A 27264-nucleotide genomic window follows, 5' to 3' on the forward strand; every position below is an offset into this window, starting at 1 on the left:
CCTTTACACCACAGCACTTGTGGAAGCTCGCTCGGCCGGGCTATCCGCTGCCGGAGAGTCACCTGTTTCCCAACACCCTGACGTTCGGAACTGCTATTTTCCTCTCTCTCTCTCTCTCTCCAGGTAATCCCGGATCACCGGGAGCAGGAATGGGACCCCAAACGCCCCGACACCTACGCTGGCATCTTCCATTTCCGCTTCTGCCGTTTCAGCGGCTGGCTGGACGTGGTGATTGACGACCGGCTGCCCACCATCAACGGCCAGCTCCTCTTCTGCCACGCCGACAACAGCCGCGAGTTCTGGTGCGCCCTGCTGGAGAAGGCCTACGCCAAGTGAGTGGGTGCCTGTGGCGGGGTCCCGCCGTGCCGTGCTGCGCCGTCTCACCACAAGGGGGCGCCCATTCATAACGGAGCGGAGGAGCAATTTGCTGACGACGCAAAGATAGAAAGCAAGTTGTGAGGAGGACGCAAAGAATCTGCAAAGGGATAGAGGCAGGCTCAGTGAGTGGGCTAAACATTTTGCAGGTGGAGTATAATGTGGGAAAGTGTGAGGGTAAGAAAAATAAAAAAGCAAATTATTATTTCAGTGGGGAGAGATTACAAAATGCTGCAGTACAGCGAGACCTGGGGGTCCTTGTGCATGAAACACGCAAAGTTAGTATGCAGGTACAGCAAGTGATCAGGAAGGCAAATGGAATGTTGGCCTTTATTGCAAGGGGGATAGAGTATAAAAGCAGAGAAGTCTTGCTACAACTGTACAGGGTATTGGTGAGGCCACACCTGGAGTACTGCGCACATTTTTGGTTTCCATATTTAAGGAAGGATATACTTGCATTGGAGGCAGTTCAGAGAAGGTTCATGAGGTTGATTCCTGGGATGAGGGGGTTGTCTTATGAGGAAAGATTGAGTAGGTTGGGCCTCTACTCATTGGAGTTCAGAAGAATGAGAGGTGATCTTATAAAAGAAAGATAGATTATGAAAGTAAACTTGCACAAAACATAAAAACAGATAGTAAAAGCTTTTACCGATATATAAAACGGAAAAGAGTGACTAAAGTAAATGTTGGTCCCTTAGAAGATGAGAAGGGGGATTTAATAATGGGAAATGTGGAAATGGCTGAGACCTTAAACAATTGTTTTGCTTCGGTCTTCACAGTGGAAGACACAAAAATCATGCCAAAAATTGCTGGTCACAGGAATGTGGGAAGGGAGGACCTTAAGATAATCACTATCACTGGGGGGGGGGTAGTGCTGGACAGGCTAATGGAACTCAAGGTAGACAAGTCCCCTGGTCCTGATGAAATGCATCCCAGGGTATTAAACGAGATTGCGGAAGTTATAGCAGATGCATTCGTTATAATCTACCAAAATTCTCTGGACTCTGGGGAGGTACCAGCAGATTGGAAAGCAGCTAATGTAATGCCTCTGTTTAAAAAAAAGGGGGCAGACAAAAGGCAGGTAACTATAGGCCGGTTAGTTTAACATCTGTAGTGGGGAAAATGCTTGAAGCTATCATTAAGGAAGAAATAGCGGGACATCGAGATAGGAATAGTGCAATCAAACAGACGCAACATGGATTCATGAAGGGGAAATCATGTTTAACTAATTTACTAGAATTCTTTGAGGATATAACGAGCATGGTGGATAGAGGTATACTGATGGATGTGGTGTATTTGAATTTCCAAAGGGCATTCGATAAGGTGCCACACAAAAGGTTATTGCAGAAGATAAAGGTACGCGGAGTCAAAGGAAATGTATTACATGGATAGAGAATTGGCTAACTAACAGAAAGCAGAGAGTCGGGATAAACGGGTCCTTTTCAGGTTGTCAATCGTTGGTTAGTGGTGTGCCACAGGGATCGGTGCTGGGACCACAACTGTTTACAATATATATAGATGACCTGGAAGAGGGGACAGAGTGTAGTGTAACAAAATTTGCAGATGACACAAAGATTAGTGGGAAAGCGGGTTGTGTAGAGGACACAGAGAGGCTGCAAAGAGATTTAGATAGGTTAAGCGAATGGGCTAAGGTTTGGCAGATGGAATACAATATCGGAAAATGTGAGGTCATCCACCTTAGGGCAAAAAAAAACAGTAAAAGGGAATATTATTTGAATGGGGAGAAATTACAACATGCTGCGGTGCAGAGGGACCTGGGGGTTCTTGTGCATGAAACTCTTTTAGAGTCTACCTGCAAAACATAAAACATGTATCCGTGCCACCCGACCTGGATGACACACACAAGACATTTACAAGGCCCTTTTTTTTGTTTTGGTTTTTTTTTTGTGGTTTTTTTTTGGGCACTAAAATCAAATTTTTCCTTATTCCAGTGCCCCCTATAAAAGGAGAGGGGGACACTAAAAGCACCGGCAATTAAAACAAATTAAACTTTAAAACGTAAAATCAAATTAAAATTTGGTTGCCGGGCGTGATGATGCACTCCAGTCCCTCCGGTGCCCACCTCTCGCGGAAGGCCGCGAGCGTACCGGTGGACACCGCGTGCTCCATCTCCAAGGACACCCTGGACTGGATGTAAGAGCGGAAGAGAGGCAGGCAGTCAGGTTGAACGACCCCCTCGACCGCCCGCTGCCTGGACCGGCTGATGGCACCCTTGGCCGTGCCCAGGAGCAGTCCTACGAGGAGGCCCTCGGACCTACCCGCTCCCCTCCGCACAGGGTGCCCAAAGATCAGGAGAGTGGGACTGAAGTGCAGCCAGAATTTCAGGAGCAGCCCCTTCAAATAATAAAACAGGGGCTGCAACCTTGTGCATGAATCCCAAAAAGTTAGTTTGCAGGTGCAGCAGGTAATCAGGAAGGCGAATGGAATTGTTGGCCTTCATTGCGAGAGGGATAGAGTACAAAAACAGGGAGGTCCTGCTGCAACTGTACAGGGTATTGGTGAGGCCGCACCTGGAGTACTGCGTGCAGTTTTGGTCACCTTACTTAAGGAAGGATATACTAGCCTTGGAGGGGGTACAGAGACGATTCACTAGGCTGATTCCGGAGATGAGGGGGTTACCTTATGATGATAGATTGAGTAGACTGTGTCTTTACTCATTAGAGTTCAGAAGGATGAGGGGTGATCTTATAGAAACATTTAAAATAATGAAAGAGATAGACATGATAGAGGCAGAGAGGTTGTTTCCACTGGTCGGGGAGACTAGAACTAGAGGTCACAACCTCAAAATATGGGGGAGCCAATTTAAAACCGAGTTGAGAAGGAATTTCTTCTCCCAGAGGGTTGTGAATCTGTGGAATTCTCTGTCCAAAGAAGCAGTTGAGGCTAGCTCATTGAATGTATTCAAGTCACAGATAGATAGATTTTTAACCAATAAGGGAATTAAGGGTTCCGGGAGCGGGCGGGTAAGTGGAGCTGAATCCACGGCCAGATCAGTAATGATCTTGTTGAATGGCGGAGCAGGCTCGAGGGGCTAGATGGCCTACTCCTGTTCCTAATTCTTATGTTCTTATATGAAACATATAAGATTCTGAGGGGGCTGGACAGGGTAGATGCAGAGAGGATGTTTCCCCTCGTGGGGGAATCTAGAACTAGGGATGGCCTATTTAAAACTGAGACGGGGAGGAATTTCTTCTCTCAGAGGGTTGTAAATCTGTGGAATTTTCTGCCCCAAAGAGCTGTGGAGGCTGGGTCATTGAATAAATTTAAGGTGGAGATGGACAGATTTTTGAACGATAAGGGAGTCTAGGGTTACGGGGAGCGGGCGGGAAAGTGGAGCTGAGTCCATGATCAATCATGATCTTATTGAATGGTGGAGCAGGCTCGAGAGGCCAAATGGCCGACTCCTCCTCCTATTTATGTTTTTATGGGCTGGTGGGGTTCCTGCCTGATCCAGTGGGATTTTTGGAGGAAGGACACCAGTTTGCAGACAGGGGAGTGTCTTTGGACATGGTCCAGAAGGTTCTGCAAGAGAGGTTCCGGGAACACAAGAACAGTCTGTAGCAGGGCTGCATCGGGCAACTTGTGTGCCTGAACTCACCACATATCCCGTTCTGTGACAGGCTGAACGGCTGCTACGAGGCCCTGGACGGAGGCAACACGGGGGAGGCCTTGGTGGATTTCACCGGGGGAATCTCCGAGCCCATGGCCCTGGACAAGGAGGGCTACAGAACGGACCTCGAGAAGCGGAAGAAACTCTACCAGAACCTGCTGAAGGCCCACTCCCGGGGCTCTCTGATCAGTTGCTCCATTCGGGTAAGACCAGGCCCCTCCTCTGCTCTTCTGACCCTCGTCAGTGGGACGGTCGTGGGCTCAACTCCAGAGACTCGAGCCCATGATCCAGGCCCGACACTCCCAGTGCAGTACTGAGGGAGTGCCGTACTGTCGGAGGGGCAGTACTGAGGGAGTGTCGCACTGTTGGAGGGGCAGTACTGAGGGAGTGCCGCACTGTCGGAGGGGCAGTACTGAGGGAGCGCCGCACTGTTGGAGGGGCAGTACTGAGGGAGCGCCGCACTGTCGGAGGGGCAGTACTGAGGGAGTGCCGCACTGTCGGAGGGGCAGTACTGAGGGAGCGCTGCACTGTCGGAGGGGCAGTACTGAGGTAGCGCTGCACTGTTGGAGGGGCAGTACTGAGGGAGCGCTGCACTGTCAGAGGAACAGGAGGAGGCCATCCAGCCCCTCGAGCCTGCTCCGCCATTCAATGGGATTACGGCTGATCTACAACCTAACTCCACCCACCCGCCTTTGGCCCATATCCCTTAATACCTTTGTTTAACAGAAATCCATCAATCTCCGATTTAAAATGAACAATTGCCCCAGCATCAACTGCCGTTTGTGGAAGAACGTTCCCAACCTCCACCACCCTTTGTGTGTAGAAGTGGTTCCTAACTTCACTCCTGAAAGGTCTGGCTCTAATCTTTAATATTCAGCACAAATAGCTTCTCTCTCTCTACCCTATTCGTTCCCCTTAAAATCTCCTAAACTTCGAACAAATCACCACCTCACCGTCTAAATTCGAAGGAACACAACCCTAGTCTGTGTAATCTCTGTGCTGGACCTTGTTGATAATGTCCCAAGAGCCACTGCTGCAAAATGGCGAGCGAGCATGTTGACTGTGGCGGCAATGTCTGACACACGTGACTCCGGGCTGTGAAAATCGTGTAACCAACGGGTTGCGTGCTGAGGCTCCCGCTTTGCGATACGCGGACGGACTGCATGCGATCCGAGCGGGGACTGATCTGCCATTTTGTGGGGAATCCCCAGTGACAGTCTCTGTGTCCTCCAAATAGGGGAGGACACCTCCACCCTCCGTAAACTTTAGCTCATCCAGAGCTCTGCCCTGTGTCCTAACTCGCACCCAGTCCCGCTCACCCATCACCGCCTGATCTCACCGCCCTGTGTCCTAACTCCACCGAGTCCCGCTCACCCATCACCCCCTGTGCTCGCTGCCCCGTGTCCTAACTCGCACCGAATCCTGCTCACCCATCACCCCCTGTGCTCGCTGCCCTGTGTCCTAACTCGCACCAAGACCCGCTCATTCATCAACAACTGTACCCCGTGTCCTAACTCGCACCGAGTCTCGCTCACCCATGACCCCCTGTGCTCACTGCCCTTTGCCCTAACTCCACCAAGTCCCGCTCACCCATCACCCACTGTGCTCACTGCCCCATGTCCTAACTTGCACCGAGTCCCGCTCACCCATCACCCCCTATGCCCCGTGTCCTAACTCGCACCAAGACCCGCTCACTCATCAACAACTGTGTCCCGTGTCCTAACTCGCACCGAGTCTTGCTCACCCATCATCCCCTGTGCTCGCTGACCTACATTGGCTCCCGGTTAAGCAACGCCTCGATTTAACAAATCTTAAACCTTGTGTTCAAATCCCTCCGTGGCCCCTTGCCCCTCCCTATCTCTGTAATCTCCTCCAGCCCCACAACCCCCGAGATGTCTGCGCTACTCTAATTCTGCCCTCCTGAGCATCCCTGATTATAATCACTCCACCATCGGTGCCGTGCCTTCTGTTGCCTGGGCCCCAAGCTCTGGAACTCCCTCCCTAAACCCCTCCGCCTCTCTCCCTCCTTTTAAGACGCTCCTTAAAACCGATGTCTTTGGTCACCTGCGCTAATATCTCCTGATGCGGATCGGTGTCAAATTTTGTCTGATAATCACTCCTGTGAAGCGCCTTGGGGACATTTTACTATGTTAAAGGCGCTATATCAATGAAATTGTTGTGTGTAAACTTACCAGTGGGCTGTGCATGTAACCTCCGCGGGAACGGTCGTAATTCGCAAATTCTTTGGGTTTAAAGATTTCTAACCGCTGCCCCCTGACCCATTCCCCCCATTTTGTTGTGTGTTTGGTACAGCCCGAGTCTGGCGAACAGCTGGAGGCCCAGACAGGCTGCGGTCTGGTCAAAGGTCACGCCTACGGCGTCACAGATGTGCGGAAGTTGCGTCCGGGTGTGGGCCTCCTGTCTTTCTTTAACACGGAGAAGCTGTTCATGATCCGCATGAGGAACCCGTGGGGCAGCACGGAATGGAACGGCCCGTGGAGCGATGGGTAGGTGTGTCCGTTAATGTGGGCCGGAGCATTCTGTCTTCCCAGTCATCGTACTCCCAGGGCAGGTACAGCACGGGTTAGATACAGGGTAAAGCTCCCTCTACACTGTCCCATCAAATACTCGCAGGGCAGGTACAGGGGGTTAGATACAGGGTAAAGCTCCCTCTACACTGTCCAATCAAATACTCGCAGGGCAGGTACAGGGGGTTAGATACAGGGTAAAGCTCCCTTTACACTGTCCCATCAAACACTCCCAGGACAGGTACAGCACGGGTTAGATACAGAGTAAAGCTCCCTCTACACTGTCCCATCAAACACTCCCAGGGCAGGTACAGCACGGGTTAGATACAGAGTAAAGCTCCCTCTACACTGTCCCATCAAACACTCCCAGGGCAGGTACAGCACGGGTTAGATACAGAGTAAAGCTCCCTCTACACTGTCCCATCAAACACTCCCAGGGCAGGTACAGCACGGGGTTAGATACAGAGTAAAGCTCCCTCTACACGGTCCCATCAAACACTCCCAGGGCAGGTACAGCACGGGGTTAGATACAGAGTAAAGCTCCCTCTACACTGTCCCATCAAACACTCCCAGGGCAGGTACAGCACGGGTTAGATACAGAGTAAAGCTCCCTCTACACTGTCCCATCAAACACTCCCAGGGCAGAGGGATCCAACAACCCATCAATCAACTGGGCACTCTAGACTTGTACTATTTCTAACCAACTTGTGGTACAGAGGGACCTGGGGGTCCTTGTGCATGCAACACAAAAAGTTAGTATGCAGGTGCAGCAAGTGATCAGGAAGGCAAATGGAATGTTGATCTTTATTGCAAGGGGGATGGAGTATAAAAGCAGAGAAGTCCTGCTACAACTGTATAGGGCATTGGTGAGGCCACATCTGGAGTACTGCGTACAGTTTTGGTCTCCGTATTTAAGAAAGGATATACTTGCATTGGAGGCTGTTCAGAGAAGGTTCACTAGGTTGATTCCTGAGATGAAGGGGTTGCCTTATGAGGAAAGGTTGAGCAGGTTGGGCCTGTACTCATTGGAGTTTAGAAGAATGAGAGGTGATCTTACTGAAACATATAAGATTCTGAGGAGGCTTGACAAGGTGGATGCAGAGAGGATGTTTCCCCTCGTGGGGGAATCTAGAACTAGGGGGCATAGTTTCAGAATAAGCGGTCGCCAATTTAAGACAGAGATGAAGAGGAATTTCTTCTCTGAGGGTGGCAAATCTTTGGAATTCTCTGCCCCAGAGAGCTGTTGAGGCTGGGTCATTGAATATATTTAAGGTGGAGATGGACAGATTTTTGAATGCTAAGAGAGACAAGGGTTATGGGGAGCGGGCATGGAAGTGAAGCTAAGTCCATGATCAGATCAGCCATGATCCTATTAAATGGCGGAGCAGGCTCGAGAGGCCAGGTGGCCTACCCCTGCTCCTATTTCTGATGTCCTTGTGGGACGGGAGGTGTATGAAGGGCCAAGAGGTGGGACTGAGGGGATGGTGACTGGCCCCAGTGTGAGTCCTGCCCATCAGGAGAGCGGGGGGTGGAGGTGGGGAGATGAGGTGAGGCATCTCGTCGGGCCTGTGTATGGCCTCACCACCTTGTCCACTTTCATCCGTAGGTCTGAGGAATGGCAACGGATCAGCAAGGGTGAGCGGGAGAGACTGGGAGTAACCGTCCGGGATGACGGGGAATTCTGGTAAATTTCAATAAATACCCCCCAGCCCTATCCCTGTAACCTCCTCCAGCCCCTACACCCTCCCTATCTCTGTAACCACCTCCAGCCCTACACCCCTCCCTATCCCTGTAACCTCCTCCAGCCCTACACCCCTCCCTATCCCTGTAACCTCCTCCAGCCCTACAACCCTCCCTATCCCTGTAACCTCCTCCAGCTCTACACCCCTCCCTATCCCTGTAACCCCCTCCAGCCCTACACCCCTCCCTATCCCTGTAACTTCCTCCAGCCCCTACACCCCTCCCTATCCCTGTAACCTCCTCCAGCCCCTGCACCCCTCCCTATCTCTCTAACCCCCTCCAGCCCTACACCCTCCCTATCTCTCTAACCTCCTCCAGCCCCTACACCCCTCCCTATCTCTGTTACCACCTCCAGCCCTACACCCCTCCCTATCTCTGCAACCACCTCCAGCCCCTACATCCCTCCCTATCTCTGTAACCTCCTCAAGCCCCTGCACCCCTCTCTATGTGTTACCTCCTCCAGCCCCTACAACCCTCCCTATCTCTGTAACCTCCTCCAACCCCGACACCCCTCCCTATCTCTGTAACAACCTCCAGCCCCTACATCCCTCTCTATCTCTGTAAACCCCCTCCAGCTCCTACACCCCTCCCTATCTCTGTAACCTCCTCCAGCTCCGACACCTCTCCCTATCTCTGTAACGTCCTCTCCTTACACAACCCTCCCTATCTCTCTAACCTCCTCCAGCCCTACAACCTCTCAGAATCTCTGCGTTGCTCCCGTTCTGCCCTCTTGCGTATCCCGATTTCCATCGCTCTGCCATCGGTGGCCGTGCCTTCTGTTGCCTGGGCCCCAAGCTCTGGAATTCCCTCTCTAAACCTCTCCGCCCCTCTCTCCTCTTTTAAGGCGCTCATTAAGACCGACCTCTTTGATCAAGCTTTTGGTCACCTGCCCTAATATCTCCTTATGTGTCAAAATGTGTTTAATAATTGCACCTACAAAGCATTTTGGGATGTTTGACTACGTTATACAAATGCAAGTTGTTGTTATAGAGATTCACTGTTGACTTCTTTTCAGTGTAGCGAGATCTTGCAGTACTCCCACTGTCCAATAGGAAACCAACAGCATACGTCGGGCCCGTATTTGGGTACGCCGATAATGACAGGTGATTTTAGGCATGAATCTAATTATGATCAACACTCCCAAGATGAGGGTTTAAACCCTATTATCCTTCTATTTCTTTCTCCCTCGTGAACTTAGCTAGCTTTCCCTTCAAGGCATAACAAGTATAGTGAACAGTGAGAAGGATAGGGCGAGACTTCAGGGAGACATAGACAGGCTGATTAAATGGGCGGTCACGTGGCAGATGAAGTTTAACGCAGAAAAGTGTGATGTGATCCATTTGGGTAGGACCAACGAGGAGAGGCAATATAAACTAAAGGGTATAATCCTAAAGGGGGTGCAGGAACAGAGAGACCTGGGGGTATATGGGCACACATCGTTGCAGGTGGCAGGGCAGGTTGAGAAAGCGGTTAAAAAAGCTTACGGGATCCTGGGCTTCATAAATAGAGGCACAGAGTACAAAAGCAGGGACGTTATGATGAACTTTATAAAACACTGGTTCGGCCTCAACTGGAGTATTGCATCCAATTCTGGGCACCGCCCTTTAGGAAGGATGTGAAGGCCTTAGAGAGGGTGCAGAAAAGATTTACAAGAATGGTTCCAGGGATGAGGAACTTCAGTGACGGGGATAGACTGGAGAAGCTGGGGTTGTTCTCCTCGGAGCAGAGAAGGTTGAGAGGAGATTTGATCGAGGTGTTCAAAATCATGAGGGATCTGGACAGAGGAGATCGAGAGAAACTGTTCCCATTGGTGGAAGGTTCGAGAACCAGAGGGACACAGATTTAAGGCGATTGGCAGAAGAACCAAAGGTGACACGGGGGGAAACTTTTTGCACAGCGAGTGGTTAGGATCTGGAATGCGCTGCCTGAGGGGGTGGTGGAGGCAGATTCAATCGTGGCTTTCAAAATGAGTTGGATAAATACCTGAAGGGAATAAGTTAGCAGGGCTATGGGGAAAGGGCGGGGAGTGGGACTGGCTGAGGTGCTCTTGCAGAGAGCCGGCACAGGCTCGACAGGCCCAATGGCCTCCTTCTGTGCTGTAACCATGATTCTATAATTCCTAAAAAGGAATAGAAGGCTCGGGTGAGATGGAGGGTTGGGAGGAGGGTCGTGTGGAGCACAAATACCGGCTTGAGCCGAATAGCCTCTTTCTGTGCTGTAACCTCGATGGTCGTGATGAATTGACTGGGGGACATTTTTCTTCCTTCCTTGCGGTGCAGGATGAATTTCGACGACTTCTCCACCTACTTCACGGACCTGGTGGTGTGCCGACGGATCAACACCTCGTGGTTTAGCTTCCACAAAACCTGGGCGGAGGCCACTCTCTTCAGTGAGTGGCTCCTCTCCGCCTCTCCGCTGCAGAACCGAAGCGGAGGCTGTATCAACAACCAGGACACCTTCCTGCAGAACCCACAGGTCTGTGCCGGGTGAATCCCCATCAGCACGTGCTGGGGAGGGGGGGGAGCGGCGGATGGGAGGGAGCTGGGATCTTTCTGTTCTGTCCAACAGCGACAACCTGTATCCCACATCCTCTGTTACCTCCTGTAATGTATGTACCTGTGAGTATGCTCACAGGTTTGTAGAGCTATCGCACCCCCTCTATTTATTGGGGACTTGGCCTGGAGGGTGTTACACGGGGTAGTCCCTTGCAATCATTTTTTAAGTCGGTTCACTGGCTCCCAGGCGGCCTGTAAAACTCTGCGGTCTGGAGGAGTCCCTGTTCCACGTCTATGTTGTATGTGTGAGGTTGCAGCCCCTCTTCCAATATTTGAAGGGGCTGATCCTCAAATTCTGATTGCACTTCAGTCCCACGCTCCTGATCTTTGGGCACCCTGTGCGGAGGGGAGCGGGCAGGTCGGAAGGCCTCCTCGTAGGACTGCTCCTGGGCCTGGCCAAGGGGGCCCTCAGCCGGTCCAGGCAGCGGGCGGTCGTTCAGCCCGACTGCCTGCCTCTCTTCCGTGGTTACATCCGAGCCAGGTGCTCCTGGACATGGAGCACGCGGTGTCCACCAGTACGCTCATGGCCTTCCGCGAGAGGTGGGCGCCGGAGGGACTGGAGTGCATCATCACCCCCGGCAACCAAATTTTAATTTGAGTTAAGTTTACTGTCAAAAGTTTAATTTGTTTAAAGTGTCGGTTTTAGTTCCCCCCCCCCCCCTTTTAATCAGGGGGCACTTGATTTATGGTTTCAACTGAAATAGTTGTAGAGCTGTTGAGTTAGGAGTGGCTTAGCCAGTCACGTGATGTTCACAAGACTCAATAAAACCCCAGCCAGTTGGGTTCGGGGGATCCACGATGGGGCAGCTGGTTGTGAGCCTGGTGGATGAATTGGTAATGTGTAGTGTGATTGTTAAACCTTTGTTAAAAAACCAACTAGTTCTTAATAGCAATGTGTTACTATGGATTCTTAAGCAAAGAATCCACGGAGCAAATACATTACACCTCCAGACTCAAATATTGAAATGCACGTCTGGCCAGCCTCCCATCCGCCACTCCCCATAAACTTGAGCTCATCCAAAACTTGGCTGCCCCGTGTCCTAACTCGGACCAAGTCCCGTTCACCCATCAAACTGTGCTGGCTGACCTACATTGGCTCCCAATCTGGCAACAGCTCGATTTGAAAACATTCATCCTTGCTTACAAATCCCTGCATGTCCCTCGCCCCTCCCTATCTCTGTAATCTCCTCCAGCCCCACATCCCCGAGATGTCTGTGCTCCTCCAATTCTGGACTCTTGAGTATCCCCCTGATTTCCATTGTTCCACCAGCGGTGGTTGTGCCTTCAACTGCCTGGGGCCCCAAACTCTGGAACTCACTCCCTAAACCTCTCCGCCTCTCTCTCCTCCTTTAAGACGCTCCTTAAGACCGACCTCTTTGACCCAGTTTTGACCTGTCCCTAATATCTCCTTGTGTGGCTCGGTGTCGGGTTTGGTTCTTATTACACTCCTGTGAAGAGCCTCGGGATGTTTCAGTACATTAATGGCGTTATATAAATGTCTCATTTTGTTGAGAGCCGGGAATCTGCAGAAAAATAAACCTTGTGCTTTCAGCAACGTACAGTTCCCATGATTGAGTGTTCTGGGCATCATGCTCTCTCTGTGATCTTTCTACTCTCGGCCTCCTGCACTGTTCCAACGAAGCTCAACACAAGCTCGAGGAACAGAACCTCATCTTTCATTTAGGCACTTTACAGCCTTCTGGACTCAACATCGAGTTCAACAATTTCAGACCAGAATCTCTGCCTATATTTTTTGTTCGCTTTCCTCCTATTTTTTTTACAAACCCTTCTCTTTTTATTTTTCTCTTTCCCACGGCAGCTGGTAATTATTCTGCTATTCACTCCCTAGCTAGACCCATCTTTAGTTTCCTAACTTGTCCCATTACCATCTCATTCTTGCCCATCATCCCTTTTGTCTCTCTAATCTCGCCTGCCTTCTCCCCTATCACAGACCTTCCCATTTGTTCTTTCCTCCTCTCCCTCTTTCACTGCCCCTGCACTTCCTTAGCAATCTGATACATCTCAAACTTTTGCCAGTTCTGACGAAGGGTCACAGACCTGAAACTTTAACCCTGTCTCTCTCTCCACAGATGCTGCCCGACCCGCTGAGCTTTCCAGCATTTTCTGTTTTTATCTCCTGAGTTTATCCTGGTTTTCAAATCCCTTCATGGCCTTCCTCGCCCCCTCCCTATCTCTGTAATCTCCTCCAGCCCCGCAACCCTCCCAGATCTCTGTGCTCTTCCAATTCTGCCCTCTTGCGCATCCCCCTGATTTCCATCGCTCCACCATCGGCAGCCGTGCCTTCTGTTGCCTGGGCCCCAAGCTCTGGAACTCCCTCCCTAAACCTCACCGCCTCTCTCTCCTCCTTTTAAGCGCTCCTTAAAACCCACCTATTTGACCCAGCTTTGGGTCACCTGTCCCAATATCTCTTTCTGTGGCTCAGGGACAAATGTTTATTTAAAGCGCTCTTGAGAAGGCGCTATACAAATGCAAGTTGTTCTTTAACCGCTGAGTTTCCGAGCAACACATTCCGCTCCAGAGACTAGAATTCCTATTGTGTCAGCCGTGGCTCAGTGGGCAGCACTCTCTCTCTCTCGCGCCTCCGAGTCAGAAGGTTGTGGGTTCAAGACCCACTCCAGGGACTTGAGCACAAAATCCAAGCCAACACTCCCAGTGCCAGTACCGAGGGACCGTCTTTCGGGTGTGAGGTCTGCTCTCTCAAGTGGATGCACAACTGCTGCCTGACCTGCTGAGTATTTCCAGCATTTTCTGATTTTTATCTCTTGTTTTCTGTCCTGGTTCCCGCAGTTTGTGTTCGACATCCCAAGTGATGACTCCGCCCTGCTCTCCCTGCAGCAGGAAGACAATCGTTCGTATCGCAGAGAGGGTTTGGGGCAGAACCTGGCCATCGGGTTCGAGATCTTCAGGGTGAGTGGGGAACCCATACCCCGGGGGCGCAGGCTCCTTGTGAGCGGGGCGAAACAAAACCGGGGAGCAAAAATGCTACAGGTTGGATCTCTCTGGTCCGGCAACCTCAGGATCTTTCCGAACCATGGGACGTCACGCTTATTGGCACCTGTCGACAGTGCGCGGGCTCCTGTGTGTGTGTGCGCGTGCTGGCAGCCTGTGGGCAGCTCCCTCAGCCAATCGCCGAACACACTCACTGACTGATAGCCCCTCCACCCAATCGCCAAACACACACTCACTGACTGACAGCCCTTCCAGCCACTCGCTGAGCACACGCACTGACTGACAGCCCCTCCAGCCAATCGCCAAACACACTCACTGACTGATAGCCCCTCCAGCCAATCGCCGAGCACACTCACTGACTGACAGCCCCTCCAGCCAATCGGCGAGCACATTCACTGACTGACAGCTGCTCCAGCCAATCGCCGAGCACACTCACTGACTGACAGCCCCTCCAGCCAATCACCGAGCACACTCACTCACTGACAGCCGCTCCAGCCAATCGCCGAACACACTCACTGACTGACAGCTGCTCCAGCCAATCGCCGAGCACACTCGCTCACTGACAGCAACTCCAGCCAATCAAAAGTTCTTTTTATAAACCCTTCTCTCCCTCAGGCCCAGTTAATGCCGAACTACGGATGTTTCTGGACCAGAGTGTGCCGGACCAGAGAGGTCCAACCTGTAGAATATTTATCGCCAAGTATCCAGGCTGGATTCAGGGCCTGATGGGCCTGGTGCAAACTGATCGCAATGGGCCGATAGTTATATTTGGTCATGTTCGATACATGACATGTATGATTCTGATTCTGAGTATGGAAACATAGGCCAGTATATTCAACAATGAAAGCATATATTCTGTATCAAGTCGGTATATATTCTGGTTCCGGTAACATTGCAATAATAGATTCCTACACATATATGCAAAATTCTCTCAATAAAATGTAAAATAAAACAGTCTAGTACATATTCTGCTCTGTATATCGGTACATTAGTATATATAGGTACTTCTGTATATAGGTATAAACAAGTGAATCTATTTTCCTCAGTCTTGTTTTTCCTCTCATTCTTGTTTTTCCTCTCATTCTTAATTCTATTCAGCCTATTTGGGAGGCCTTATATTTTTTTCCGACAGTTATTTGGTGGGCCTGGCGTTAATCCATCCCTGCAAGTATCCAATGGGTGTCCTTGTGCACGAAACACAGAAAGCGAGCATGCAGGTACAGCAAGCAATAAGGAAGGCAAACGGCATGTTCATTAGATTGATTCCTAGGATGAGAGTATTGTCTTATGAGGAGAGATTGTGTAGACTGGGCCAATACTCTCTGGAGTTTAGAAGAATGAGAGGCGATCTCATTGAAATATACAAGATACTGAGGGGGATTGACAGTGTAGATGCAGGGAGGATGTTTCCCCCGGGCTGGGGAGTCTGGAACCAGGGGTCACAGTCTCAGGGTAAGGGGTCGGCCATTTAGGACTGAGATGAGGAGGAATTTCTTCACTTAGAGGGTGGTGAATCTCTGGAATTCTCTGCCCCAGAGGGCTGTGGAGGCTGTCGTTGAGTATATTCAAGGCTGGGATCGATATTTGGACTCTAGGGGAATCAAGGGATATGGAGATCGGGCAGGAAAGTGGAGTTGAGGTCATGATATTGAATGATGGAGCAGGCTCGAGGGGCCGTATGGCTGACTCCTGCTCCTAATTCTTATGTTCTTATCCCTCCTCGCATGGTGTCCGGGCATTTAGCAGAAGAGTTTTGCTACGTTGGGGGTGAAGTTCCTGTCTCTCTGTGTGAATAAAAACAGAGATAGAAATAAAGTGGGAGCTCTCAGGACAGTTGGATGTCCCTTGAGTGTCAGATGTGGCTCAGTGGGCAGCACTCTCTCTTGCCTCTGAGTCAGAAGGTTGTGGGTTCAAGTCCCACTCCAGCAACTTGAGCACATAAATCTAGGCTGACACTCCAGTGCAGTACTGAGGGAGCGCCGCATTGTCAGAGGTGCCGTCATTCGGATGAGATGTTAAACCGAGCCCCGTCAGCGCTCTCAGGTGGGTGTAAAAGATCCCGTGGCATTATTTCGAAGAAGAGCAGGGGAGTTATTCCCAGTGTCCAGGGGCCAATATTTATCCCTCAATCAACATAACAAAAAAACACATTACCAGTTCATCCACCAGGCTCCACAACCACCTGCCCCATTGTGGATCCCGAACCCAACTGGCTGGGGTTTTATTGAGTCTTGTGAACATCACGTGACTTACACTCCAAGCTCGACAAATCTATGGGCATGCTCAAACATGCAGACATTACACTCTGCCAATTTGATATATTTGTGGTTACCCCCACAGACAAGGCGTTGTTAATGTGAGAAGAACAGGTTGTATTAATTGCTTGTCACTTAATGCCGCACTGTTGAACAATTGTAATAGAACAGTACTGTTCTTGGTCAACATATTAATATTAAAACTTGTTTGCAACCGGTCGGGCCAGAGTCACGCGGACGTAACCGTCGCTGGATTAACAACGCCTTGTTGTGGGGGTAACCACAAAATATATCAAATTGGCGAGTGTAATGTCTGCATGTTTGAGCATGCCCATAGATTTGTCGAGCTGGGAGTGGCTTAGCCAGTCACGTGATGTTCACAAGACTCAATAAAACCCCAGCCAGTTGGGTTCGGGGATCCACAATGGGGCAGGTGGTTGTGAGCCTGGTGGATGAACTGGTAATGTGTAGTGTGATTGTTAAACCTTTTGATAATAAACCAACTGGTTCTTAATAGCAATGTGTTGCTATGAATTCTTAAGCAAAGAAGCCACGAAGCAAATAACTAACAGCGCATGTTATGGGGTCATTTTTAGTGATGTTGTTTTGAGGGGGATAAATATTGGCCCTAGGATACAAGAGAGAACGTCCCCTGCTCTTCTTTAAAATATAACTCATTTTGCCACCTTAGAATGTCCCAGAATGCTTCACAGCCAATTAAGTACTTTTTGAAGTGTCGTCACTGTTGTAATGTAGGAAACGCGGCAGCCAGCTCCCACATACAGCAATGTGATAATGACCAGACTATTTGTTTTACTAATGTTGGTTGAGGGATAAATATTGGCCCCAGAACCAGAGAACGCCCTTGCTCTTCAAAAGTGGCAGTGGGATGTTTTACATCCACCTGAGAGGGTAGAGGGAGGCTCGCTTTAACATCTCATCTGAAAGATGCAACCTCCCTCAGTACCACCCCTCCGACAGTGCGGCCGTCCCTCAGTACTGTCCCTCCGACAGTGTGGCGCTCCCTCAGTGCTGCCCCTCCGACAGTGCAGCGCTCCCTCAGTGCTGCCCCTCCAACAGTGCGGGGCTCCCTCAGTACTGCCTCTCCGACAGTGCAACGTTCCCTCAGTACTGCCCCTCCGACAGTGCAACGCTCCCTCAGTACTGCCCCTCCGACAGTACAACGCTCCCTCAGCACTGCCCTTCCGACAGTGCGGTGCTCCCTCAGTACTGCCCCTGGGAGTGTCGGCCTTGATTCTGGGCTCAAATCTGGAATGGGCTGACACCGAATGATGCCTCTTTCCCTCCCTCCACAGGTGGAGCTGAACCGGACGTACCGGATGCACGCGTTCCAGCAGAAGGTCACGGGGTCGACGTACATCGACTCGCGCAGTGTCTTCCTACGGGCCGAGCTGAAGCAGGGCCGTTATGTGGTGGTGCCGAGCACCTTCGAGCCCGGCGATTCAGGCAGGTTCCTGCTCCGACTCTTCACCGAGAATCCTGCCCAGCTCAGGTAACCGTGGCCCCGCGGACCAGCCCTCTCCCTCCGCTCCGGCCTCGCTGACCATTCATTGACCGCATTCCTTCTGTTTCTCTTCCCCCCCGCCCCTCCCCTCACCAGAGAGCTGACCTTGGACCAGCCCAAGCCGTCGTTCTGGAGCTGTTGCCTCGGTTACCCGAAGCGCGTCACTTCCGTCCACGTCCATAGCGCCACCGGGTTACGCCTTCCAGAATCTTCCAGCTGTAAGTAGGACGAGGGCTAACAAAGCGAGGGAACACACGAGGGGGGTGGGGGTATGGTCATGCATGCGCTGGGTTAAGGGACTTCGGCTGGAACTTCGGAGGCTTTTGCTGGGTTGGTAGAGATCTGTCCTCTCCAGCTTCTGAAGTCAGAGTGGATCAAATTACAATTTGCAAAGTCAGTCAGAACTTGGGCTGGCCGGTTCCAGTTACACATTCCAGAGAAACTTCAGGGTGTGGCTTATCCTCCAAGGGGACCAATCAGCAATAGGCCATGTGATAATGGAGAGCCAATCGGAGACAATGTGGTCATTTTGGCAGTACAAATATGTGCACCCTTAAATGGTAGGGCACTGAAGTGTGGAGGAACAAAGGAATCTTGGACTGCAGGTCCATAGATCCCTGAAAGTAGTGGGACAACAACAACAACAACAGAATGCATTTATATATACGCCTTTAACATAGTAAAACATCACAAGGCGCTTCACAGGAGTGTTATAAGACAAAAAAAATTGACACCGAGCCACATAAGGAGAGATTAGGGCAGATGAACAAAAGCTTGGTCAAAGAAGTACATTTTAAGGAGTGTCTTGAAGGAGGAAAGAGAGGCAGAGAGGTTTAGGGAGTGAGTTCCAGAGCTTGGGGCCCAGGCAACAGAATGCACGGCCACCGATGGTTGAACGATTATAATCAGGGATGCTCAGGAGGGCAGAATTGGAGGAGTGCAGAGATCTAAGGGGGGGTTGTTGGGCTGGAGGAGATTATAAGGATAGGGAGGGGCAAGGGTCATGGAGGGATTTGTAAACAAGGATGAGAATTTTGAAATCGAGGCGTTGCTTAACTGGGAGCCAATGTAGGTCGGCGAGCACAGGGGGTGATGGGTGAGCGGGACTCGGTGCGAGTTAGGACACGGAGCAGTGAGCACGGTGGGTGATGGGTGAGCGGGACTCGGTGCGAGTTAGGACACGGGGCAGCAAGCACAGGGGGTGATGGGTGAGCGGGACTCGGTGCGAGTTAGGACACTGGGCAGCGAGCACAGGGGGTGATGGGCGAGCGGGACTCGTTGCGAGTTAGGACATGGGGCAGCAAGCACAGGGGGTGATGGTGAGCGGGACTCGGTGCGAGTTAGGACACTGGGCAGCGAGCACAGGGGGTGATGGGTGAGCGGGACTCGTTGCGAGTTAGGACATGGGGCAGCGAGCACAGGGGGTGATGGGTGAGCGGGACTCGGTGTGAGTTAGGACACGGGACAGCGAGCACAGGGGGTGAGCGGGACTCGGTGTGAGTTAGGACACAAGGCAGTGAGCACAGGGGGTGATGGGTGAGTGGGACTGGGTGCGAGTTAGGACACGGGGCAGCGAGCACAGGGGGTGATGGGTGAGTGGGCCTCGGTGCGGGTTAGGACACGGGGCACAGGGGGGTGATGGGTGAGCGGTACTTGGTGCAAGTTAGGACACGGGGGCAGCGAGCACAGGGGGTGATGGGTGAGTGGGACTCGGTGCGAGTTAGGACACAAGGCAGTGAGCACAGGGGGTGATGGGTGAGTGGGACTGGGTGCGAGTTAGGACACGGGGCAGCGAGCACAGGGGGTGATGGGTGAGTGGGACTCGGTGCGAGTTAGGACACGGGGCAGTCATGTTTTGGATGAGCTCATGTTTACATCGGGTAGAATGTGGGAGGCCGCCCAGGAGTATGTTGGAATAGTCAACTCTCAAGGCCTGGATGATGGTTTCGGCAGATGAGCTGAGGCAGGGATGGAGACGGGCGATGTTACGGAGATGGAAACAGGCGGTTTTAGTTACGTCATGTATATGTGGCAGGAAGCTCAGTTCATTGTCAAATATGACACCGAGGTGGTTGAGAAGGCACAATGCTTTCCTTTATTAGCTGAGGCATAGAATATAAGAGCAGGGGGGTTATGCTTGAACTGTATAAAACACTGGTTAGGCCACAGCTGGAGTACTGCGTGCAGTTCTGGTCACCACATTACAGGAAAGATGTGATTGCATTAGAGAGGGTACAGAGGAGATTTACCAGGATGTTGCTGGGACTGGAGAATTTTAGCTATGAGGAAAGATTGGATAGGCTGGGATTTTTTCTTTGGAACAGAGGAGGCTGAGGGGAGACCTGACTGAGGTGTATAAAATTATGAGGGGCCTGGATAGAGTGGATAGGAAGGACCTATTTCACTTAGCAGAGGGGTCAACAACCAGGGGGCATAGATTTAAAGTAATTGGGGGGAGGTTAAGAGGGGATTTGAGGTGAACACTTTTCACTCAGAGGGTGGTGGGGGTCTGGAACTCACTGCCTGAAAGGGTGATAGAGGCAGAAACACTCACCACATTTAAAACGTATTTGGATGTGCACTTGAAGTGCCGGAACCTACAGGGCTACGGACGAATAGCTGGAAAGTGGGATTAGCTGGGTAGCTCTTTGCCGGCCGGCGCGGACACGATGGGCCGAATGGCCTCCGTGCTGTAAATTTCTGTGATTCTATGCTTGGTGCTGCTCAAACTCTCCCCGGGGACCTGGAGTGATAATCCGGAGAATCTCACCATGGTTGTTTGAGAAATAAAAAACTGGTACAGTCCCCATGGCGCTGCCCGGTTAACCCAGGAGTCCTCCATCAGTCCTTCTGCTAAAGATGAGTCTGGTTTGCAGAGCTGCTCCTTGCTTTCCCTGTTATCACTTGGCATAATCTCTCGCATAGGACCAGGAGGAGGCCATTCAGCCCCCGAGCCTATTCCGCCATTCAATCTGATCTTGGCTGATCGTTTCCATGGTTGCCTGGTTCCATAACCCTTGGTACCCTTTGCCTAACAAAAAAAATCTGCCCTCCACTTTGAAATCTTTCTTTGCAGTTTGTAGAATCACAGAATGGTTACAGCACAGAAGGAGGCCATGCCGGCTCTCTCCAAGAGCACCTCACAGCCAGTCCCACTCCCCTGCCCTTTCCCCGGAGCCCTGCTAATTTTTTTCCTTCAGGTATTTATCCAACTCCCTTTTGAAAGCCACGATTGAGTCTGCCTCCACCACCCCCTCAGGCAGCGCATTCCAGATCCTAACCACTCGCTGCGTAAATAAGTTTTCCCTCGAGTCGCCTTTGGTTCTTCTGCCAATCGCCTTAAATCTGTGTCCCTCTGGTTCCCGACCCTTCCACCAATGGGAACAGTTTCTCTCGATCTCCTCTGTCCAGACCCCTCATGATTTTGAACACCTCGATCAAATCTCCTCTCAACCTTCTCTGCTCCGAGGAGAACAACCCCAGCTTCTCCAGACTCTCCACGTAACTGAAGTCCCTCATCCCTGGAACCATTCTCGAAAATCTTTTCTGCACCCTCTCTAAGGCCTTCACATCCTTCCTAAAGTGCGGTGCCCAGAATTGGACACAATACTCCAGTTGAGGGTGAACTAGTGTTTTATAAATGTTCATCATAATGTCCTTGCTTTTGTACTCTATGCCTGTATTTATGAAGCCCAGGATCCCGTAAGCTTTTTTAACCGCTTTCTCAACTTGCCCTGCCACTCTGTTCCTGCACCCCCTTTAGGATTGTACCCTTTAGTTTATGTTGCTTCTCCTCGTTCTTCCTACCCAAATGGATCACTTGGGGCTTTTCTGCATTAAATTTAATTTGCCACGTGCCCGCCCATCCCACCAGCCTGACTGTGTCCTCCTGAAGTCTATCACTATCCTCTTCACTGTTCACTATACTTCCAAGTTTGCTGTCATCTGCAAATTTTGAAATTGTGCCCTGTACACCCACGAACAATAACAACTTGCATTTATATAGCGCCTTTAATGTAGTAAAAGGTCCCAAGGTGCTTCACAGTAGCATTATAAGACAAAACAAATAGATTTGTTTCTGAGCCACAAAAGAAGAAATTACAAGATGACCAAAAGCTGGGTCAAAGCTCCGAAGTCTAAGTCATTAATATAAATCGGGGAAAGCAGAGGTCCTCGTACCGACCTCCGGGGATCCCCACTGTGTACCTGTGCATGGGATGGATTCCTTATCGAGGAGCCCACAGTGCAACCTGAAGGATCAACCATTGACTGAACCGTCTCAGAACCGGTAACGGTCGATGCTGCCACCTTCTCCATCAGTGGATGATTAAAGCCTCTCCATCATGTGGAGTTCCCAGTCAGACCCTGGAGCACATTATTGAGCACTGCCCTCAGAGGGAATTTGCAGGCAGCCTGCAGGGTATCCACGCTGTTACACCAGAAGCTTTACCTGGATATCCGACTTGGATATTGATCTTTGATTTGCTTCTGCCGTTCTTATCCGGTCAGGACTACACGTGACTCCAGTCCCAGCCCAACCTGGTTGACTCTTCCCGGCCCTCTAACAGTGCCCACCCGGTTGGATCGAAGCTGCCACCAGCAGTTCAAGAAGGCGGCCCACCGGCACCTTCTGGGGACGGACAATAAATGCCGGCCTTGCCAGCGACACCCACGGCCTGCAAAGGTACAGTCCGGGGCGAGCAGGGTGATGGGAGGGGCATAGAAACATAGAAAATAGGAGCAGTAGTAGGCCATTCGGCCCCTTGAGCCTGCACCACCATTCAATATGATCATGGCTGATCCTCTATCTCAACACCATATTCCCGCTTTCTCCCCATACTCCTTGATGCCTTTTGTTTCTAGAAATCTATCTGTCTCCCTCTTAAATATATTCAGTGACTTGGCCTCCACAGCCTTCTGTGGTAGAGAATTCCACAGGTTCACCACCCTCTGAGTGAAAACATTTCTCCTCATCTCGGTCCTAAATTTCCTACCCCGTATCCTGAGACTGTGACTCCTTGTTCTAGACTGCCCAGCCCCGGGGAAACATCCTCCCCGCATCCAGTCTGTCCAGCCCCATCAGAATTTTATACCTTTCAATGAGATCCCCTCTCATTCTACTAAACTCTAGCTAATACAGGCCCAGTCGACCCAATCTCTCCTCATACGACAGTCCTGCCATCCCAGGAATCAGTCTGGTGAGCCTTCGCTGCACTCCCTCTATGGCAAGTATATCCTTCCTTGGGTAAGGAGATGCTGGGCTGGGTGCCCTCTGGCCTGCTATAATCCTCTGGTCTGTTTGCTCCCAGCGCCTGATGCGTACGTAGTGATCAGCAGTGAGGGCACCAAAGTGAAATCCAAGGTGCACAAGTCGAACTCCAACCCCGACTTTGACCTGAAGGGACTGTTCTACAGGAAGCATGAGACTAAGGCCATTAAAATCCAGGTGGGTGAGCTTCAGAGTAGAGCGGCTGAAATTCATGGGGGTGGATTCAACTGTCGAACCCCTTCCCTCCTCAGTACTTTCACTGACACTCACTGGGGTACAGTCCCACACACACTGACTCTCACTGGGGTACCGGTCCCACACACACTGACTCTCACTGGGGTACGGGTCCCACGCACACTGACTCTCACTGGGGTATGGGTCCCACGCACACTGACTCTCACTGGGGTACGGGTCCCACACACACTGACTCTCACTAGGGTACGGGTCCCACACACACAGACTCTCACTGGGGTACAGACCCACATACACTGACTTTCACTGGGGTACGGGTCCCACAGACACTGACTCTCACTGGGGTATGTGTCCCACACACAAAGACTCACTGGGGTACAGTCCCACACACACTGACTTTCACTGGGGTACGGGTCCCACACACACTGACTCTCATTGGGGTACATTCCCACACACACTGACTCTCATTTGGGTACGGTGAATGGGGGTGTTGAGTCTTGCTGTTGATGGGGCACTGAATGTGTTTACTGCACGCGTGGCACTCGCGGGAAAATAACGCCCATGGTATGAAATTTAACCTGTTGTTTATCTCTCTCTGGCTCCGCCCCCCCCCAAGGTTTGGTCGAGCAATTTCCTGCGGGATGATTTTCTGGGACAGGTAATGCTTGTAGCGGACCAGAACGAGAGTGATTCAAGCTGCGTCCTGCAGCTCCTGGACAAGTCCAACAGACAGCATCGGCTGGGATCGCTCCTGGTCGAAGTCTCCTCCAGCAACAACCTGACTGCCCTCTGACCCTCCGGCGTCTGAGTGAGGACAATCCCGGCCAATCAGTTGGCTCGAACCTGGGATCTTCCTGTGCTGTGTGTGTGCCTCAGGACCGGCCCAATCAGCCGATTGGGCCATCGGGGACAATTGTGATCTATGCTTTACATCATACACACACAGACTACAAGATGGCACTACAGGAACCTGTCATGTGACTGTCACATGTTCCGTCATGACATTTACATCAGCAGTTGCACTACTACAGTCGCCCACTAGCTGGAGGTCTATTACAGCAACGACCGACGTTAATCCCCCATCAATGGCTCCAAGACGAAGTGGGCAGTGTCTGCTGCGATACTGAGGGGCGCTAACCCACAGGGCCCCAGGTATAATTCCTGGTTCGCGATGGTGATGGAAGCACTGACCTTTACCCTGTGACCCCCCAGCTGGAAGGGTCGGCAAGTTGACACTGTGTTGCACTTTAGAAAACATGGCAGCCAATTTGCACACAGCAAGCTCCCATAAACACCAATGTGATCATGATCTGATCATCCGCTTTCAGTAGGGACTCAGGAACAGGAGGAGGCCATTCAGCCCCTCGAGCCTGTTGCACAGGAACAGGAGGAGGCCATTCAGCCATTCAGCCCCTCGAGCCCGTTGCACAGGAACAGGAGGAGGCCCATTCAGCCCCTCGAGCCTGTTACACAGGAACAGGAGGAGGCCATTCAGCCCCTCGAGCCTGTTACACAGGAACAGGAGGAGGCCCATTCAGCCCCTCGAGCCTGTTACACAGGAACAGGAGGAGGCCCATTCAGCCCCTCGAGCCTGTTATACAGGAACAGGAGGAGACCCATTCAGCCCCTCGAGCCTGTTACACAGGAACAGGAGGAGGCCATTCAGCCCCTCGAGCCTGTTACACAGGAACAGGAGGAGGCCCATTCAGCCCCTCGAGCCTGTTACACAGGAACAGGAGGAGGCCCATTCAGCCCCTCGAGCCTGTTACACAGGAATAGGAGGTGGCCCATTCAGCCCCTTGAGCCTGTTACACAGGAACAGGAGGAGGCCCATTCAGCCCCTCGAGCCTGTTACACAGGAACAGGAGGTGGCCCATTCAGCCCCTTGAGCCTGTTACACAGGAACAGGAGGAGGCCCATTCAGCCCCTCGAGCCTGTTCCACCATCCAATGAGACCTTGGCTGATCTGCGACCTATCCACCTGCCTTTGGCTCTTTGGTTAACAGAAAGCTATCAATCTCGGATTTAAAATTAACAATTGACCCAGCACCAATTGCCGTTTGCAGAAGAGAGTTCCAAACTTCCACCACCCTTTGTGTGTAGAAGTGTTTCCTAATTTTACTCCTGAAAGGTCTGGCTCTAATTTTTAGACTGTGACCCTAGTCCTAAAATCCCCAACCAGCCGAAATAGTTTCTTTCTATCAGTTGCTCTTGTTCAAGGGACAAATATTGGCTGCAACACACAAGGGAGAACTCACCTGCTCATCAAAATAGTGGCCACGGGATCCATCTGTGAGCAGACAGGGACTTTGGTTAACGTCTCATCTGAAAGATGGCCCCTCCGACAGTGTGGCGCTCCCTCAGTACTGCCCCTCCGACAGTGCGGCGCTCCCTCAGTACCGCCCCTCCGACAGTGCGACACTCCCTCAGTACCGCCTCTCTGACAGTGCGGCGCTCCCTCAGTACTGCCTCTCCGACAGTGTGGCGCGCTCCCTCAGTACCGCCCCTCCGACAGTGCGGCGCTCCCTCAGTACCGCCCCTCCGACAGTGCGGCGCTCCCTCAGCATTGCCTCTCCGACAGTGCGGCGCTCCCTCAGCACTGCACTGGGAGAATCAGCCTGGATTGTGTGCTCAAGTGTCTGGAGTGGGATTTGAACCCAAAACCAGAAATGCAAGGGTATACATATCAGGAAAGGATGAACAGGCTGGGTCTCTCTTTTAAAAATCATTATCATCATAAGTGGTCCCTCGAACGAAGATGACTTGTTTCCACACCAAAAGGGATGAGTTCATAGTGGTTTCAAAAGAAGGCTGAGGGGTGATCTAATAGTGGTATTTAAAATGATGAACGGTTTTGATCGAGTGGCTACAGGGAGAATGTTTCCACTTGTGGGGAAGAGTATAACTAGAGGCCATCAATATCAGATAGTCACCCAGAAATCCAATGGGGAATTCAGGAGAAACTTCTTTACCCAGAGAGCGGTGAGAATGTGGAACTCGCTGCCACAGGGAGGGGTTGAAGCGAATAGTATCAATGCATTTAAGGGGAGGCTGGATAAACACATAAACGACTTGGATTTTTGTAGCGCCTTCACGACCACCGGATGTCTCAAAGCGCTTTACAGCCAATGAAGTACTTTTGGAGTGCAGTCACTGTTGTAATGTGGGAAATGTGGCAACTAATTTGCGCACAGCAATGTGATAATCACCAGATAATCTGTTTTTGATATGTTGATTGAGGGATAAATATTGGCCACAGGACACCGGGGAGAACTCCCCTGCTCTTCTTCGAAATAGTGCCATGGAATCTTTTACGTCCATCTTTTATGAGGGAGAAGGGAATAGAGGATTATGCTGATAGATTTAGATGAGGAAAGACTGGAGGAGGCTCGAGTGGAGCATAAACGCCGGCATGGACTGGTTGGGCCGAACGGCCAGTTTCTGTGCTTTATACCCTGTGTAATCTGATGTATGTAACCTTCTGATTCAGAGGCAAGATTGTTACCCACTGAGCCTCGGCTGAGCTCTCTCCCCCATCCCGCACATTTAGGTGCCTCAACCTTTTGTAAACTTTGGCATGATTGTAAAATATGAACAGATAATTGTACCTGGACAGGAACACTGCTGGTTATAAGACAGCTTGCCCAATGGTTAGATTGTATTCAGTAACCCAGAACTGGTACTCTGCTATCAGCACAGGCCATACAGTAGGTGCTCACTGCCTTCACCAATTTACAGTTTTGCAATTATTAAATAAAATCATTTTTAATTAAGTCATGAACTCGATCTTTCATTTGTTCCAGTCAAACGTACGAACGGGAGCCACGGGCTTTAAACCGTTTATAAATCACTGGTTCGGCCGCAACTGGAGCATTGTGTCCAATTCTGGGCACTTTAGGAAGGATATGAAGACCTTGGAGAGGGTGCAGAGGAGATTTACTAGAACAGCACCAGGGGTGAGGGACTTCAGTTGCGTGGATAGACTGGAGAAGCTGGGGTTGTTCTCCTTGGAGCAGAGAAGGCTGAGAGATTTGATCGAGGTGTTCAAAATCATGAGGGGTCTGGACAGAGTAGTTCGAGAGAAACTGTTCCTATTGGTGGAAAGGTCGAGAACTAGAGGACACAGATTTAAGGTGATTGGCAGAAGAACCAAAGGCGACACGGGGGAAAACTTATTTACGCAGCGTGTTGTTGTGATCTGGAACGCGCTGCCTGAAAGGACGG

The 27264-nt window shown here is 51.1% G+C and overlaps 1 protein-coding gene across 1 annotated transcript in view; it reads left to right on the forward strand.

Annotated features, from left to right (window-relative positions):
• Positions 1-26832, forward strand: part of LOC139232731 (calpain-5-like) — a 44062-nt gene extending 17230 nt beyond the window's left edge. The window contains exons 4-13 of the mRNA XM_070863239.1: positions 124-332; positions 4017-4209; positions 6320-6513; positions 8141-8218; positions 10554-10749; positions 13638-13757; positions 17371-17567; positions 17676-17797; positions 22889-23025; positions 23657-26832. Of these exons, the coding sequence (XP_070719340.1) occupies positions 124-332; positions 4017-4209; positions 6320-6513; positions 8141-8218; positions 10554-10749; positions 13638-13757; positions 17371-17567; positions 17676-17797; positions 22889-23025; positions 23657-23833 (1623 nt within the window). The 3' untranslated portion in view covers positions 23834-26832. The remainder of the gene's footprint in view (positions 1-123; positions 333-4016; positions 4210-6319; positions 6514-8140; positions 8219-10553; positions 10750-13637; positions 13758-17370; positions 17568-17675; positions 17798-22888; positions 23026-23656) is intronic.
• The last annotated feature ends 432 nt before the right edge of the window (positions 26833-27264 follow it).

This window comes from Pristiophorus japonicus, chromosome 20 (genome assembly GCF_044704955.1).
Source record: "Pristiophorus japonicus isolate sPriJap1 chromosome 20, sPriJap1.hap1, whole genome shotgun sequence".
Lineage (NCBI taxonomy): Eukaryota > Metazoa > Chordata > Chondrichthyes > Pristiophoridae > Pristiophorus > Pristiophorus japonicus.